General features: G+C 35.4%; 1 protein-coding gene across 12 annotated transcripts in view; it reads left to right on the forward strand.

The window, feature by feature from the left end:
* The window catches only part of LOC145664570 (uncharacterized), a 341481-nt gene extending 329168 nt beyond the window's left edge, over positions 1-12313 (forward strand). For 4 of the 12 annotated variants that reach the window (XM_081731472.1, XM_081731375.1, XM_081731383.1 and 1 more), the window contains one exon: positions 11366-12313. Coding sequence is in view for 2 of the 12 variants with exons in the window: in XM_081731358.1 (XP_081587484.1) it covers positions 11366-11430 (65 nt within the window). In the remaining 10 variants the exon portion in view is untranslated. The remainder of the gene's footprint in view (positions 1-11365) is intronic. The other 8 variants (XM_081731442.1, XM_081731451.1, XM_081731358.1 and 5 more) reach the window with 5 other exon arrangements.
* Positions 12314-19731: the final 7418 nt, after the last annotated feature.

Raw genomic sequence — 19731 nt, forward strand, 5'->3', positions numbered from 1 at the left:
ATAATAATAATAATAATAATAAAGATAAAAAAGAAAAGGAAAAAATAGTTAAAATTTACCGAATTATTAAGTAATTTACTACATAAGATAGATCGTTTGTTTTCGCATCGTTTCGCTAAAACTAGTATTTTGTCAAATTATTAATACCTCGTCAAAACGGAAAAATTGATATTAAAGGTGCCGAAAAATTGTGTGTATTAACCTGTCCTATAAAAATGTTATTGAAACGTAGATTAGTCTTGTAAGATGACTATAATTATATATATATTCAATTTAAATATCTACGTGTATATTTGTCTAGGTTATTATAATTACTGTTAGTTTTGAGCTTAGGCCTACTAATTGTAAATTAATTTGTTGTTAGTTGAAGAATTAAGTATGATTGCTAGACCAAATTTCTCAATAATTGGTCAATATTAAGTGTCTTACGCCTGGAAGATTTAACGTGCAGCTTGTAGTAACCTAAATGGATACGAGTCCCTGTTCTTGTGTGTTAAGGATTCCTTTTTTTTAAATACCTAGCTTTCAGAGCTGAGTCCTTTGGGACCGGGATCCTGGGACATTACGGCTTGGAGGGTGAGATAGGATGAAAAATAAAATGTCTAAGATTAAATGTGAGATTAGTCTCACATCCTAAGTTTTAGGGATCATTAAACTTTTAAAGCTAGCCTCAATGACATTTAAGCCGAGGTTTAGGTGAGAATGGGATTGTGAATTTGCTGATAAATTTACAGAGGCAACGCCGAAGCTATTACTTGTATCTCTGTGTATAATATAATTTTGTAAAAGTTTCAGCATTACTGGTGAACATCTGGGGAAATTTCAACTAATCTTGGTACACATATAATTACGATCTGGAAGAAAAACTGTGGACCCATAGCTTTAATAGAACTGAGGATTTGAAATGTGGTATTTAAAAATAATTTTAAACAACATATAATAATGCCAATTTCGTAATGTTCGCTACCATTGGTATGAATTTGACATACCCGCCTTCCTTCGGTTCAAGTACACTTTGCAGTGGGGGTACGTCACCCCAAGGGGGTTCAGAAGTGGGCGATGACATGTAAAAATAATCGAAACTGGCCGATATTATTGTCTAATACATACTTTTTGGGATCGTTGAGATAAATACTGGTACTTTAGATGCCATATAAGCCCGCGTTCTTCCCATATCAACGTGATGGGTAAGGAGCAAAAACATAATATCCGAAATTTTCAAGGATTGAGTCGATTACCTACTTTACGAGGTTGGCTCATTAGAAATAGCTGTTGGAACGTAAATAGTATGAACCTCAAGCTGTTTTCTTTTATCATGTCACTTTAATAAGTGATTGTATTCTATTGGGGGCAAGATGTTACAAAATTTGTATCAAATGTACAGTATCTTATGGATTTTAACATGATAGTTTCATTGAAATATTATCTATTTAATTCTTCTTGTTCGAAGAGCAACCAGTACTTCACACTTAATATATACTAACTCCTTGCATTGGAGTGTATAGGAAATCAAGGTATTAGAAACCAAAATCAATTCTAGGATATTATATATGTATAAAGAACATATAATTCGAACAAATTCTATAAAACATAATTTGAACAAATCACAAAAGTAACTTCATAAAAGTCTTCAATAAAGCAGATAGCAGATATCACTTCGGATGTCGATGGATATAAGATATTACATAGTTCTGATATTATAATATATTTAGTGCTCACGGTATATTGAATTTATACTACTGATTATTAATAAATATATTTAGGAGAAATATTCAGACTATAAAGTTTTAAAAGTACTTGGATGGAGTGAACCACTTGTCTTTCGGTGCCATCTATTCGCCTCTACCTTAGTTATTATTGATCAATGTCATTACTAAAGCTTGGACTTCTGATGCTTCATGAACTCATAGAATTTGCTGTGAAAGGGTGGTGCAGAAAAACTGTCTTCAAGTAATCCCAGTGGTGGATCTAGAGGGTAAAACCTGGGGGAGTCAGCAACCACAGATCATGGTAGGATTAGACATATCATGAGTTTACTATAAACTTCCAAAAATATATAAATAATAACTTAAATTACTTTTATCACCCAAAAAACTAAGGGTTAAGCCTCCCCAGCGTTGGGCTAATCCACCAGTGAGTTAACTTTTGACGTTTGGGATTCCGAACTGATAATTATGTACATGAAACTAAACCTTTTCCACCAGATCAAGAAATTGTCACCACATAAACACTAAATTTTCATTTGATTTAATTTTAGCGTTCCTTTCAGCAGCGAGGCTATATGAGACGTCACTTTACAACATAACGCGGAATTCAAACAACATGATCTCCCATCTGGGAATCGAATCCGAGTCTCCTAGCAAAAGGAGCGTAGCCTAAGATAATTCTATTAAGAATTACTAAGGATTAGCATAATGTTTCACTGTTTTGAAAAAGAAATCTGAAAGTCCACTGTTACACTTTTAGATAAAATATAGCATTAGTTTATTGAAATATCTATTACGTACTATGTTGTCTGTTTAAGGTTACTATACCCCAAACATTATAGTTCAATTTAGATTCTAGAATATTTAAAACGCGAAAATATCTCTTTCGCTTAAAATTTGCTGCGGATTAATTTGAAACGTATTAATCACTTGCGATAGATGATACCACTGTTCGTTTTGGATTGGTACAGAGAGAAACAAAATCGTATGTGGTGTACTTAAAAAACGCATGTTATATGCGCAAATCCTGTAGTTTGTGTACTTAAATTACGGCTATATATAACATCCAGCAGCAAACCTGTAACTGAAAACTTATGTCTTATAATGCTTTCTGTGTAATAAAATTAATTTTGTTTCCATGCTTTATCATCCACATCCTTTAGCCTAACGGGCGTGACAAGTTAAACTAAAAAATTATTTTTCTTTTGTTAACAATTTATTCCAACTTTAATTTATACATTAATATTTAAAAAGAAACCAATATTAGTGCCATACATTTGTCAGTTCAATGCCATTATTCTCTTGAAGAAGGATTGATGTTTCAAAAGAAGAGTAAAAGTGGAAACAGAACAAGAAATACAGTACAACTTCGTTTATCCGGCTTCGTTAATCCGGATCATCGGGTAATTCGAATAAGATTTGTAAACAGTTTAGAAGACAGCTGTCGACACATGGAGATGCTGTGCACTAGCTGGCAAACATGATTGTGTACTTGGAGCGTCAGCCCACCACCACTCCAGCTGAACTATTAGTGATAAAGCGTTTCCGTGATCGTGCTTCATTCAAACGCCACATGTGTTTGAAACAGAAGACAGTGGACCTATTCTTTGTTACGAAATTTTGTGTATCAACGGTAACTCTTCTTATTTGAGGATTTGATTCTCGTATAATCCGGATTTTCGATTTTCCGGATTGCCTTTGGTCCCAATTAGTCCGGATAAACGATCTTGTACTGTATCTTTGAAACTTTTTTCCTTTTTTTTGTGATTATACTACGTAGCTACTAGCTAAAAACAGGCAGTTCTTTTCTTAAGAATATTTTGTTTCCCGTTGATAACTTTCTGAAAAAAGTGAAAGGAAGGATCTCTCTAATAAACGGAGAAGTCTGGTCACCATAATATAAACATTTGTTCAGAGTTTGAACATATGACGATCCATAACAAAACTAAAACATTTAAGATGTGAAAAGCATTCAGTCAGGTTGATATTTCTGTTTCATGCAATTGAAACTTGAAGGTGAGACAACAAAGAACAAAATTAATAAGAAAATACAAGCAAGATAAGAAAAACTTCCAAACAAACGTAATCAATATTGTAATTATTTTTGTTTCTTCTGAGAGAGAAAAAGAACTCCAGTACACTTGCAGCGTTATGCAGTTCACTCTTCAAGTAAGAGAAAGAAAAATATGAAATAACGAGTAAGGGTGTAAAAATAGCCATTAAAAGTTCAAAAAGAAAAATCGTCTTGTGTCGACATTGAAGCTTTCAGTAATACCATTCATATTACAATAGAGTTTTACATCTTTTCATTTTCCATTACAACCGCACAGTCATTCAATAACAATAACTTTGAGAGTTATCAGCACACCCTGCGTCACTGAATTTATTCTTCATAACTATAATAAACACTTCTATCATTTTCGTCAGAAGAAATAAAAGTAAATAATATAGTAAATTATATAAAGAAGAATTATAGGAATAATCCAAAAAACATGCATCAAAAGATTGCGAACTTCTGCAATATTTAGTTTCTGGATAGAGACCACAAAATGGTTGAACGGCCAGTAAATCGAGTTTTTGTATACTTTTACGGAATAAGGACATCATGCTGAGTTCATTGATTGTTTTGGTTTGTCTGCTATATATGTAGTTCTTCAGATATAGGCTTAGGCGTACAAGAAAATTTTTGACTGAAATATATTGGATCTTTCGATGGATTTTTGAATCAGGGACCACAAAATTTTTTAACGCCCCTTGACTCAAATTTTCGTACTCTTTTTTTTTATTTTTTAACGGAGTAATCACATCATACTCAGTTAAGTGATAGTTTGGGTTAGGGAACACTATATGTAGTTCTCAAGATAACAGGGCTACAAAAGTAATTTGATTGAAATATATTGGATCTTTTGATCCAGAAAATATAAATTGTAGAAGAGGGCTCACTGGCTTGCTGGTAGAGAGCTTGCTTCTGGTGCGCTCTGGTAGTCCCTGGTTCGATTCCTGTCCAAGTAAGTTAGTATGCTTTTGGTGGAGAACATCGTATCCATGGATTTTCTCGGGATACTCTTGTTTCCTCCCACATTCTTATTCCATCAATTCTTCCACCATTATTCACTTACCTTAATCATGTGCCGCTCCCAGACTAATCTGCAAAAACGTGGGATATGAAACTAAAAGGTTCCATTTCATTTCATTTTATAAATTTTAATGCTGGGTGCATTAGCAGTTTACAGAATGTTCTTTATAAAATTAGAAGTTTTCCATTCAACATAATTCTCAGAATTAACTTTCATATCTCTATGTGGTAAATTGTTCCTTGAAACTCTGCAAAATAATTTGAGAATTATAGTAAATGGAAAATTTTAAGCCTGTGTTTGTCCCTTTCTCTACATCGTATCCATGGAGAGGCAAGTCTAGTCTACAATTGACGGTGTAATGTTAACCCAATCGTTCGCATTCTGTTTCAATTACTTCACTTAATGGTATATATTCAATTCTTTTCCATATTTCTCTTATTTTACACGCGCTACTTCATTAATGTCATGTGCTAACTTAAAAATTATATCTTCCCCGGAAAGTGAATATGGAAGCTCATGACACCACCTAACCTGTGAGAAAATAAGCACTATTAAAATATAAATTCCAAAGAGAAGGTTGAGCCAGCTACAAAGTACTGAAAGAATCATATAATGGAGCTTCTGGATGGGTACACTTTTTACAGATAACCGTAATTTTATTCGCATCTTCTTATTTCCTTTCCTATTAGAGTTGTTTTGTTCCAAGCACTTTGAAAACACTAACGTAAATCGACAGTCACAAAACATATCCAACGATCTTTAAAAATAGTCACAAAAATAATTTTAAAAAGGAAAGATTGTTTCCAAAAGGAAAAAACCGCTTAAATAATGAAAAGTTACACATGCAAAACAAAATACACTACTTTTCTTGATCCTTTCATATTGGTGGGTACATAACCATTCTGTGTAAACCTTCTACTCACATATTAAGCAAAATATCAAAGTACTATTCAGAATTAAGAAGAGAACAATATAATAGGAGAAATGATTAAAAGTTGTACATAACCGAAGATACACAGAATAGGAATGACGTCATAATAGTGTAACTGGATGAATGGAAGAGTGGCTGTGATTCTTTCTGGACCAAAGGACTCCTCCAGGAACGTTGGCATTCCGCGTGTCCCAGAAAGAAACTGTATGCGTGCACTCAATATATCCCCGGATAAAACCGGATAGGAGCTCCGGATGTATCGGGAGTGTGTGTTTCGTTTGTTTTCTTTCGTGTGTGTCGGCAAGTGTGTTTTGTGTCAATAGTAAATATATAAACATCATTAATGAAAAATGTCTCGCAACGGAAGCACAATCCGCTATCTGCAATGCCGCCTTCAAATGGCATGCGGGTCTCAGACTGGGCGTACAAGGCGGAAGGACAAATCTGACGTGGGCCTACACTAATTGCTCGAGTAGACCCTGCACCTCAAGTCGGTATGCCTAAGTCTGTTGTCATATCGTCGCAAGAGAACCAGAGGTACGTAACTCCATTTTCGTAGGTTTACAGGCGAGAGGACAAAAATATCATTTTCTTTGAAAGATGTGTTTTAATAAGATGGTAATTGAGCTACATTACAACAGATGACCGACAAGGAGAACAGATGGCGTTACGTTCTATTTACACAAAGTGAGGCTTTCAAAATTATGTCCAAACATGAAGAAAACGGAAACCACATTTTTGGAGTTACGTTCCTCTGGTTCTCATGCGACGATATGGAAAACTAACCAGGAACATTGTGCAATAAAATAGATTTATATAATTATTAAATAGGAAGAACATTGGAAATTGATGATTTAAAAATAAACGAAAGTGAAACTGTAGAACGATAGTGAAAATAAAAGTGAAATAAATACATAAAACAACATGAAAGATAAAGTGTAAGTGTTATAAGTGAACATACGACTAACCTTAAAATGTGAATCATGCATACATAAATGCAGCTTTTAGTTCACATAAGAGTGAAAACTATACGAAAGTTGTGTAGTGTTAGTGTAATGTTTTATAACAAATATTTTTCGAGGATGTGGTAAATCAATACTAAATAAAATGTGACAGTAAAAATCACATAAGGAAAGTGTTTACCATACAGGAGAGAAGCACAACATGTGAAAAGAAGTCATACAAGGTGAAAACCCGAACAACCAGGAGAAGTAACAACCTTAAAATACAAGCAAGGTTAAGTATAAAAATTACAAACGCAATCAGTGTTGGAAAAACTGAACCATAAAAGGAGATACAGTAATACTAACATACGAGGAAGATTAAGTATAAAAATTTTAAGGATATGAATGATGAATAAACTGAATGATTAGAGTCAGGTCTAAATCGAGTCAAGCAAGAGAGAGTAGCATAAACTAACTCTCATATTCATCTATTCTTCTCTTCTTCTTTTATTTCTCAGTTAGCATATATAGATGTAGAAAACTTGTTATTATTTTCAAATTTTATTTTTTTCGTTTGTTTTGTTTTGTTTGTTATCTGTGTCTGATTTATCTTTGCTCACCCCTTCCATTCCCTTTCCAATGCCACTGTTTTAGCCATAAAAAAGGGATGCTGAAGAACTAAGGAAAAAGAATCATTGCTATCATGATAGCAATGTTTCGGTCAAAATTTTCAGGTGCCGAAACTAATAGGTCGCGATCTGAATAATGAAAAAAAAAGCTGAGAATTGCATTCATCAAATAGAACGAAACATTTTACAAACTTCTGCCAGAAAAAATATATGGATACGAATCGAAATTATTACGTGGGTACACTGCTTTAGCAGCAAAAAAAGGTCATATGTGACATTATCGACCCGATAAAGACTCATACTCATGTGGTCAATTAGAACCCACTTAAAGTACATATGTATAAGTTTAAATTTATCAATGCCTTAGTAAAGTTTTCGCCAAATTTCAACACAGTTGTTTCGATGTAAAATGGAAAGAAATCATAAATCGCTACTGAGAATGTTTACAATATTTGGATATTTGGTTTCAAAATAACCGGTCAACAGAACATCTAGGTGACAAAGCAAAGGGTTGAAATCGAACTAATGTTTCTCAGTAACGTAGCGAGGAAAGTCCATTTGTAAGAAGCTGGAAATATAACTGCAATATTTTCTCATATTACTAAACAAACTACGTGCTTCAGCACAAGAATCACCAAGGATCTGACGGATGCAGTCTCTAATGAAATATAAAGATGACACGAAGGAATGCGAGGACACGAAGAGTAACGAAGAGGACCCCTTTATCCCCTCCAATGGTTCCGCTTCCAAAGACTGGATATAAAAGATTATGCCTAGAGGCACACCAACTGATCACATCCTACCCATCTCTTCAAGCTGCTCTGGGCAGGTGAGACTTCCTAACTTTATCTGTGATCTTAATTGGGTAAGATGTTCCTTACGAATCTCGAGCTGTACTGGATAGGAGATACTATCCCATCTCTACGTTGCTTCGGGCAAGAGGTTCCTTCAGACCCAGCTGCATCGGGCAGAGTCCTTTCTAATCAACAATCTTAGAAAATTTGGCGCTGCTATGGACAGCAGGTCCAACATATAGAGGAAAAGGTTATTAGAGATATCACTCATTTGTAAACTGTATTGAAACTTTCATAATACTGAAGATAAGGAACAACGCGTGTACAATTTCTCTACCATCCATTACAGAATTTTCTTGACATTTAACAATCTTTAGAATTATACAACGTTCTTAAGATTTAACTAGGGAAAGTATATGTATTCAAAAAAAATCACACAGATGCCAATTGATAACTGAACTTAAGAATTATTAGTGAACGAAAACCACTGTACTTATTATAGTCAGACTGAAGTATACTTTAACGAAGATCTTTATTATAACAAATAGCTATACCACAGTTGAAACTTTATGTTTTCGTTAATAACAAACAGAACAAAATTATTATTAACTCCAATACTTTATTTTCTATTTTATTAGCCAAAGATAAGACATTTATCATTTGATAGATCATATCAGGATTAATAATCATATATGTAAGTATAAATTCTAATGCCAAGGTTTCGAGAAAATCACGAAGGACAAAATTTGACTCTCAGTGGAGGTTCTTGTGGTTACCTATGTTAAGCTATAGCTCCAAGTCTAATATAGACGGGTCGCTAAATTTAAACCAACTAATGAAAAAAATCAGTCAATTAATCAGCCCAAATTTTTGTGAGGTGTTAGTAAGAGAGGTTCGATTCTTTTCCTTTTACCCTTTCTTCTTAAATATAGAGGGTGGCTCAAAAGTAGGTATACACACCTAGATTGTTCAAGTGTAACATTCTAATACATGACTTTATTTCCTTTGACTGTTCCGTACTTAAGGATCATCACTACAGCGAAATTAAACTTCCGCTAATTTTAGAGTTTTTCTGTAACATACTCAAAACAAATAAAAATATTCGAAAAGCAGAAACCTAGTGAACTAGACAATACGATTTTCCATATAATACCGTTATCACAACTCACCAGTCTGCTTTCGAATTAGAACTGTAGATAGATTTAGCAGTTTTTGCGGGTTCTGTAAATAGCGGCATACCAAATTTGATAGGTGAATTGTGGTAAATGTATCACATACAAAATCGTATTGTCTAGTTCACTACGTTTCTGCTTTTCTAATATTTTTATTTGTTTTGAAGATATTACTTAAAAACTCTAAAATTAGCAGTATTTTAATTTCGCTGTAGTGAAGGCCCTTAAGGCAGAAACTAAGTGTATTTCATGAATAACAATAAGAAATCATATAACATGCAATGAACTGATCAATACAATGGTATACCTAATTCTGGGCCTACCTGTAAAAATGAAGAATTATAATTTAGATCTCGCATAAGCACTATTACATTTTCTTTGACACAAACGCCAGCAAGCGGTGGACAAACATCGTGCTCGTGGGTTTTTCGTTTTTTTTCATTTCCTCCCACTTTGTTCATTCCACCATTTCACTCATCTCTCATCATCAACGTCTCCTTTAGCCTACCCGGCATAACCGTGGGACGTAAAATTTAAAGATTTCATTTCATTTTTTTACAAACGCCAGCAATTATTATTATTATTATTATTATTATTATTATTATTATTATTATTATTATTATCATTATTATTATTATTATTACAAAGGAGAATCTGTCTGATAATATTTCGTTGGATATTGCTGGCAGCGGAGCCCATCAATTTCTTTAAAAAAATATATCTCCTGCTTCTTGCTAAGTTGCCCCATCAGGATCCTGCCGCCTACAATCGGACATTTTTTTCATGCCGACCAGATGCCGCGGTCGGATTGCCGGCGCCTTTGCACGCGATTTTCGACCGCGACGAATAGTTGTCTTGCCGAGCAGTCGGCAAACAGCTTAAATGAGCATTAAATGCATCGGCGACGCCGTCGAAAAGAGGCCGGCAGACGGTCGGAAAGAAGCCTTTCCTACTCTTTTGCCGACTCTGACGGTCGGCAACAGTCGGCAAAAGGTCGGCAAATGGCATTTTATTTTTCGATTTTCGACAGCTTGCCGCCTCGGCAAAAGGTCGCCAACTTTGAACAAGTAGATCATCGTGCCGCCGCGGAAGGGTGCCGGCTGCCTCCGGCGGCCCGCCACCGTCGATGGCGGCAATCTCTCTTTCCGACCGCGACTTCCTGATGGGGTAGGCTCTGCGCTTACTTCTTCGTTCAAAGTTAAAGGTTTTGGTGTAAATATTTTATTGTAAATTCACATATTTTTTATTTATGATTTTCAATGAACTCCGATCTAAAAAAAAAATGCTTCTAGCTATTCACGATTATAAATCTGACAACACAACATTGCTGCACGTCATGCAAATAAGAACAGAAATAAAACACTGAACTATACATTGAGTGTACGTTTGAAGAGGATCTTGGTTAGAAGGTCTAAACGTAACATGCACAATACATAATATAAAGCAATTATTTACACACGGGGCATGACCTTATTAACATCCTCTTTACCAAGTGGGGTGGAAACACACCCCAGTGATAATCATTTTGTTCTCACTGTTTTATAAATATTTCTACAAAGATGAGATTCTATGCTTTTAATTATTGATTTGTATGAAATATATTTTAAGGGGAAGGTAATATACTAAATGAATTGTCTTCTAAATATTTACAAATTATTACAGTGCAATGCAAGTACACCCCACTAGGAGAATCATGTTACTTCTTAACAGTGGCGTATTTACGATTTTCTTTCGGGGGGGGGGTTTGCTAACTTTCGGGGAGGGCTTTGCCTGAAAATGTGAAAATTCTGCAAGATATTTCATATACTTTACTATAGTAAGTAAGATTTCGGGGGGGCTTAAGCCCGGAAGCCCCCCCTAAATACGCCACTGCTTCTTAAATATTTTTCGTTTTCCTCAACGATTACTAGGTGAAAGCTCAATTTAGCTTGATTTTCATAGTCAATTGTTCCTATTGTACAATCATGCATAAATATGAAAGAGTAGCGATAAGTGATGGTTTAACGGTTCTATCTTTCTTCTCTTTTTTTCTACTTAATTTACAAGGTAAATGAGTATAATTTCTTAGACGAACGTTATTTCTCTCTAATGTTAAAATAAAATGACTTTTAGTACTTTCAGATGCATTCTTGGAGAAAGAGAGAAGGATCAGAAGCAACAATGAAATCACAAAATAAATATTCCTGTTGAATTGAACCAAGGATGATGGGTAAAGGATCCTCGCTCCAGCGACAGAAAGGTTTCAACAAAATCTGACGTTTGTGGCAGTTTTAATTGCAAAGTTTAGTCAACGAAGAAGATTTATGCAAATACTACTAGTGTTTAGAATAATAGGAATATTCTTAGATGTTTTCTGTATTTGAATATGTAACTGACAAGTAATTTTGTAAAAATATTGGTGTCTTATTTGTTTACAGTTAAATATTAATACACTGTATTTTACACAAATTCAAATTACGCTGTATTTCCGAGAAAATATACGAACATTATTACATTATTTTATTTGTCTAAACATTAATTATGCAATAAAAGTCCCATTTCAACATTTTTATATATTATAATAAATGTTTTTATTAAAATCTGTTATTTATGTTTGTGGTGCATTTGCACCCCTCTTAGAAAATAACGTGAAACATTTAAGTTGGTAAAAAGGTTAAATAAAGTATAGAAACGAAAGCATTTAATATACATGTATCAAGTACAATGTTATGAGACAAACTTACTATGTTTGGCATATACTTCCATGAACTGAAAATCCTTTGACAGTCCGGTGAGGGCAACTGCCCCCCTTTCCTAGCGCTGTGGGTGGCTATGAGCGTTTGTAAAGCAAATTTACCTCTAAATTTAAAATTAGAGGTTAGACTATTGTCTGAACATGTTTAGTCTTCTGTAATTAATATTTCGTACACAATTATAGGCAAAACATAGAAAAACTCCATTCTCGAGACTTGAGGCATCGCGCTAGGCAAGATAGAAGGCAAGAGATTGCCGCTGAGGAAAACACATGGAATATATTTTAACCCTAGATGGGACCCTAACCCCTTACCTTATACCTTTTATTATTATGATAAAATAGCAAATATTTCTATCACATATTTGTAATGTGTATTTGTCACTTAATAACATTAATAAAACAACTGAAGTTACAGAATAATGAAGTCAACGCACGTAGAGATATTTTTCTTAAACATTAATTTCCCTTTGTAATGAGATTTATAAAACACATAAGTAGGGGATACATGTAGGTTCTGCAGAGAACTTTCCCCTTCCAATATTCTTCGATCAGCACACAGGAAAACAGAGAGCATTTACAGAAGGATCCAACTAACTACATACACATAGTGCAAAGCATTTACAGAACAACAATATTAAAGTGAGATCGCATAGGCATTATGACATTTAAAATCACTAAATCTAGTTACAAAAAATCACTAAATCTAGTTACAAAAGCATTTACAGAAGGAATCAAATTAATTAGAACTTTATAGCATTTAACTATAAAGAACTTACATCTAAAAACTTACATCTAAAACTACACTACACTACACTACACTATACTATACATAATTACGCTTTTATTCTATCCCATAATGCCGCCAAGCTAATGTATTTACCCCATCCCGTAATATGTATCTTTTATCATCTGATGAATCTAATGCTAGCTTACAGTGACGACGCCAGAGGGGGGCAAGGGGGGCGAGCGCCTCCCTAGTAGCTACTTCTGCCCCCCTGACTGCCACCTAGACTGCCCCCCCAGACTCATATAATCCTTAAACATTCTACATGTAATATTTTATCAGTATCATAACCAATCTCATTGTCAAATTGTACTCTACTTTCCATTCATTTACTATGTGGCAAATTAGTCCTCAAGCTTTCTTCTTTGAGCGTCTGGGTATGCACGCATATTTCTGTTTTCTAATTTAGTGCCTTTTGAGGTAAATTTTAGTTATACTTCTTACTTATAGTTTTTAATTATTGTGCCCAGCGAATAATAGTAGATTTGGTCGACTTGTTTTCTTCTCATTGGATCAACGTCGATTTGAAACAAAAGAGAGGTAAAACCAGTTACGTAACTTGTTTGTATTTATCCAAGTTTGAAGTTTTCAGTTTCATATTTTGTTTTATTTAAAGGTTCTATACTTCTTTTTCCTGAAACATTATTCTCGGCTTTCAATATTCAGAGGATGTGCTTATAACAGGTTAGTTTGCAACTACCAGGGCTTAATCTTTTGAAAGAGATAAAAAGAGTTTTCTTTTCCCTTCCTGCAAATGATAATAATAAGTAAATTTATGGAATTAAATTGATTCCCAATAAAACGAATTGTCAGAATGCTGATCTTTCGTTAGTAATTGGTATATACTAGTGCTCCCTTACTTATTTTGTTTCAAAGTTCTGACGTGACGTTACCATATTGACTAGGAACAGCTGAAAAATTCGTAGCCCAAACCAGAAGGAGCGCACGTGGAATGGGGAAGTTTTACTTCTTCTACACTTCCCCGAGAGTCAATATACTACCTCGTACAGTGCGCCAGTTTTTGCAGAAAAGTTTAAAAATCTGAAGATTTCCTCGCACCACTGTTCGTAGCACTATGCCGATCAGATCTAAAATGGCGTCCTTTCAAGTGTTATTTAAGTTTGGGAAATAAGTACACGTAATAGTTAGACGGAGCTAAATCTGCGGAATAAGAATGATGATCTAGACATTGAAATCCAAGATTATGCAATGTCAGTTGTGTTCGCAGGGGCTTGATGGACAGGTCTATTCTCCTGAAAGAACATAATTCCTTTCTTTTCATTTTCCGCGGCGTTGAACTTCCAATTTTTCTTTTAGTTTTGTAAGTAATATAGAGATTCTGGATTAAATTATTGACAATTGCGGAGGTAGTGTACTACTCCATACTTATCCCAGAAGAATATTGCAAACAGTTTCTCAACCTACTTCTGTTTCTTGAACTTCTTGGGGCGATGGAGAAATGAGTGCTACTACTCCATTGACTGTTGTTTCGTTTCAGGATCATAGCGGCACAACCATATTTCGTCCATGGTTACTATTCGTGAGCGAAATTGATCAGCATTACAGCCAAATTGGAAGAAGACTTCTCTTAATGCCGTCACTCTTTTATTCTCCTGACAGATTTTTTGGGAACCCATTATGCCGAGAACTTGTGCATACAAAAACCATTCTGAATTATGCTACCGACGAGTTCCAAAGAAATGCTAAAAATCTCTGACACAAGGTTTGCTGAGAAGGTAAAAACTGAGAAAGAGGGGTGCAGCCAGATCTCAGACTATAATAAGTATATCGTGAGTTTACTATACACTTTAAAAACTACATAAATAATAGCTTAAATTATTTTTGTAACTTAAAAACTGGGGTGGCCTAGGCCCTCCGGCTTCGGGCTATATCCACCACTGGCTGAAATGCTGCAATTTTCAAGAATAATGTCACAAATTGCATCCATGATTCGGGAAGGGTTATTGCTTTTAACCATTCTGGATGTAAAGCATAATTTGTTGAGAAATCGCCACGTTTATACTAAGCCACTTACTTATTCACCACTGTATATAACGGAGGAGAGTCTCGTGGTGTTTCACTGATTTCCTAATTAATTTACTTCGGTGACTTTCCTTGGTGGAACAAAAATGTTACAACAGTTAGGATCTGGATGTTCGTGAAATTTTGCTGTTTGGGCACACATAATAACTTCAGAGGCATGAGAAACAATATGAATTTCATTATTAATATGAAAATTTGTATTTGTACATACAGAGATATGTTTTTCTAAACTACGGTTTCATTTTTCTACCTACTACCTACACCCCTTCTGAATTGGACTGCGACATTTTCAGCAGCTCCTCGTAAATTCTCTCCTCTCTCTCTTTCTCTCTCTCTCTCTCTCTCTCTCTCTCTCTCTATATATATATATATATATATATATATATATATATATATATACAGATGGTGATCAGAGAAATGGAAAAACCTGTAGTTGGCAACACGTCAGATGTATGGGTTGGCAGTGGTATCGTGGCGCCCGCAGCGCCGGACCGCTGGTGGTGGTGTGTTAAGTCGGTCTCCATACTACGTCACGCGCAGTGGAACAGCAGTGTCCAGTGGCTGCAGCAGACGGAGGTAGTGTAAAATGGGAGACCTCTCAGATTTTCAAAGAGGGCAAATTGTTGGTGCACGGTTATGTGGAGTGAGTGTGACGGCAGTGGCTACTGTGTTAGGTGTGTCGCGTGGGACAGTGTCGAAGGTGATGACGGCCTACACAACACACGGGAAAACCACATCGGGGAAGCGGAACAGTGGGCAGAAGAAAATCATGAGTGACAGGTCACGCCGGGTATTAAAGCGCACTGTCACGCAGAACCGTCGTGCCACTGCGGAGCAAGTGACGGAGGAACTCAATCAGCACCTCCCTCACCCTGTTTCGACAATCACAGTCCGCCGCGAATTGCATGACATAAACTTACAGGGTCGTGTTGCACGGGCCAAACCACTCATCAGGGACCATAACGCTTTTATAACAAGATCTCTATTTACGTAACTATTTATATTTCTATATTATTATTATTAAATAAATAATAGCAGCAAGACCTTTTATACGATATTAGAATCTTATGTTTCCTTTTATTTCTGGAAGATGATTACTCGAAACCATTAGATCACAAATACATTTCAAATATCCTTCTTAGTGAATTCAACTACATCTTCATGATAAACATATCAATAACTAATCAACAAACCTTTTTTTTCTTTTTCAATATACATTCCTGCTCACTTATTGCGCCTCTGATCATATTCATCATGGTCGTATCGTTATATACATTCCTGCTCACTTATTGCGCCTCTGATGATATTCATCATTATGGTCGTATCGTTATATACTATGTCGCTCGAACGGGAATTCCGTAACGTTAATAATGTGAAGGAAAGAACCCTGGATTAAGTATTTCGAAATATTGACCTTTTGAATAGCCCTCGTATGAAATTAAAATTACATTAATAAAAATATTTTTCTTCTCTTTTCCTTATATATATATTCATATTACAATATTATATTCTTTTATATATAGTATTAATTATATCATCATATATCCATATATTAATAACGTCGATTCAAAAACAAATATATCGTCGATGGGACTATTCAAAAAAATGAAAACTAACTAATGGTTTTTGCAAGGGTATTAGTTACATATTCCTTCCCGTATTAAATAATGTGACATCATTTTTATCTATATTTAACATATTCATCCATGTTCTAGCAACATTATTTATAAATAACGATTATCATCCTATTAGATGTTAATAAAAGGCAATATAACGTGCAAAGATTGTGAGCAACAATATAACATAAAACAAGTACAGATTGTGGATTATCATTCCATCATTATTGGTTTCGATTTAAGATTAGTCATGAACTTTCAACTAAACCTAATTGATCCTCTTTTGGAGCAAACAGATAAATGAAAATAAACATAGAGCTTTAGAATTATCATAATGACATACAAATTAACGACAGAAAAAAATATTTAAGACAATAGATATACTACATAAATATTTCATAATGAATCAATTAAAGATGAGCTGTTAAAGAAACAAATAAATTATTTATAATTGTTACCCAACATCACGTAACATGCTCCTCCTGGCCTGCTGCGTAATAGACAATGGAATAGGTTTCTTTGCCTTTGGTAGCGTTTCAGGATCTAGTATTCCGAATAAGATAATCATCTGACAGTGTGTAAGTTCAATAACCAACTTCTGATGAACCCCAGCTCTAGGTGGATCTACAATAACAAATATCTTCTTTTCAGCTACATTCTCCACTACGATGGGCAAAATATCTTCAGCCCGTCCAACAAAATATTCGCTGTTTGTGATATCGTTCTTTACAGCATTGGCTCTTGCATCTTCAATTGCATGGTTCGACATTTCTATGCCAAGAATTTGAGCACATTTCTTAGCAAGAGTAAGTCCAATTCCTATAGCGGTACAACACACGTCTATCAAAGAAGTTTCTTCGTCAACCTCGACCATTTTCGCGATCGAAGTATAAAGCTGCTCGGCCCCCGAAATATTCCTTGAAAATAAGAATCTGAAGATACTCGGAAATTCATGTCACATATAGTTTCTTCCACGTATTCTTTTCCGAACAATAGCTGCAGTGGTGAGGGTTTCTCACCTTCTTCCTTTTCAGTGAAGATCTGGAAATAGAACGATGTTATATTCAAGCTGTTTCCTTCTCTGTTTTGGAAGTAATCTTTCAAATCATCCTTAATCTTCCCTATTTCTTCGTCATTCAGGGTTTTTGGATGCATAACTGCCAACAGTATCAAATCGCCAGTATTCGATATTCGGACAGTCAATTGTCTCCAGTAACCTTCATGAGTCTCTGGAACAAATGGCTTATCTGACTCTCGTATGTATTGTTGGAAGACCTTTACTGCCTCTTTCATTCTGTCAGGCAAATGTCTCAGAAAATCTGCCGGTCCAATCCTCATTGAACCTTCTTTGAAGCTAGCCAGTCGAAAACCCACAGTTTGCTCTTGCATCTCAGAGTTTATGCCCACACTAAATTCACACTTGTTACGGTAACCATCAACAACAGCTGGTGGTTTAATTTCAACAAATTCACAAGCAAGTCCTTCATTCTTCTCCTTTCTTTCTTCTGCCCAACCTGCCAAATCCAAATTCCTTCTCGGCAGCAAATCTATCAGTCGCGTGAGCGAAGATTTTGTTTCTTCAGTCTTTTTCTTCCACTGTTCTTCATAAAGAACATCCCACAAAGGTATTGTAGCCTGTTTTATTCTATCTTCTAAAGGTAACTCAACTTTCGCCTTTTAGAATCCTTATTATCAGACTCTTCCAATTTCTGCTTACGTTGATCAGATAATTCGAATTTTGCATTGAACTGTTCATTCATTAAGTCCAACTTAGAATCAATTCGCTGAGTCAATTGTTGAGTGATTTCTTGGGACATCAGCTGTATTTGTTGACTTGTATTGAGTTTCATTTCTTCGACTTTCGTTGCAAGCTGTTGACTCGTATCGAGTTTCATTTCTTCGACTTTCGTTATAATTTCACTGACTTTCGTTGTAAGCTCACTGGATATTTGCTGCTTTAATTGCATAAACATATCCAAGATTTGGTTAGTATTTACCATTTGCGATACAGTTTCTTCTGTATTATCCGTCATTGACCTACCATCATTATGCAAATTGGCCATATTAGTCTTGCGCTCAATATTTCTTCCACTACGCAAACAAGTATAATGTAAGTTCATAAGTCCCTTGATATTAGAATTGAACCCTGTCTTTACTATGCTTCGATACTTTTACAGGCTCCCGGGTTTTGTCGCACCATTATATAACGAGAATATTTTTATATCTATATTTCTATATTATTATTATTAAATACATAATAGCAGCAAGGCCTTTTATACGATATTAGAATCTTATGTTTCCTTTTATTTCTGAAAGATGATTACTCGAAACCATTAGATCACAAATACATTTCAAATATCCTTCTTAGTGAATTCAACTACATCTTCATGATAAACATATCAATAACTAATCAACAAACCTTTTTTTTCTTTTTCAATATACATTCCTGCTCACTTATTGCGCCTCTGATCATATTCATCATGGTCGTATCGTTATATACATTCCTGCTCACTTATTGCGCCTCTGATGATATTCATCATTATGGTCGTATCGTTATACTTTCGCACGCCGCAAATAGTGCCGCGACCATGCAACTTGGACTGTTGAGGACTGAAAACGTGTGATATGGTCGGATGAGTCATTCTTCACCCTATTCTCAACCACGGGCCGTGTTTATGAGTGGAGAACGCCCAAAGAAGCTTATGATCTGCAGCGTCTCCGCACACCTGTGAAACATAGCGGCGGCTCGGAGGTGCTGTGGGCCACCATATCATGTTTTCCATTGGGTCCTATGGTCACACTTAGCGGACGAATCACTGCCAACGATTATGTCGCAATTTTAGGAGACCACTTTCATCCTATGGTCCGGATGTTGTTCCCGGACAATCACGCCATCTTCCAGGATGATAATGCACCCATTCACACAGCTGGCGTTGTTGCAGCGTGGTTTGAGAAACATCGAGATGAAGTTCAACACCTCCCCTGGCCCGCCCAATCCCTAGATCTCAACATAATTGAACATCTGTGGTCCGTCTTGGAAACACGACTCCGGTGATGATTTCCACCCCCATCCTCTCTCACAGAACTGGCCGATGCCCTGCACGAGGAATGGTGTAAATTTCACTTGCTACCATTCACGACCTCTAAGCCTCCATCCCACGTCACATCAAGGCTGTTCTGAAGGCGAAAGGTGGCCCGACACCATATTAATCTGGTAAGTTGCAATTTCGTTCAGGTGTTTCCATTTTTCTGATCACCATCTGTATATATATATATATATATATATATATATATATATATA

The sequence above is a fragment of the Thermobia domestica genome, chromosome 1, assembly GCF_964235325.1.
Source record: "Thermobia domestica chromosome 1, izTheDome1.hap1.1, whole genome shotgun sequence".
Classification (NCBI taxonomy): domain Eukaryota; kingdom Metazoa; phylum Arthropoda; class Insecta; order Zygentoma; family Lepismatidae; genus Thermobia; species Thermobia domestica.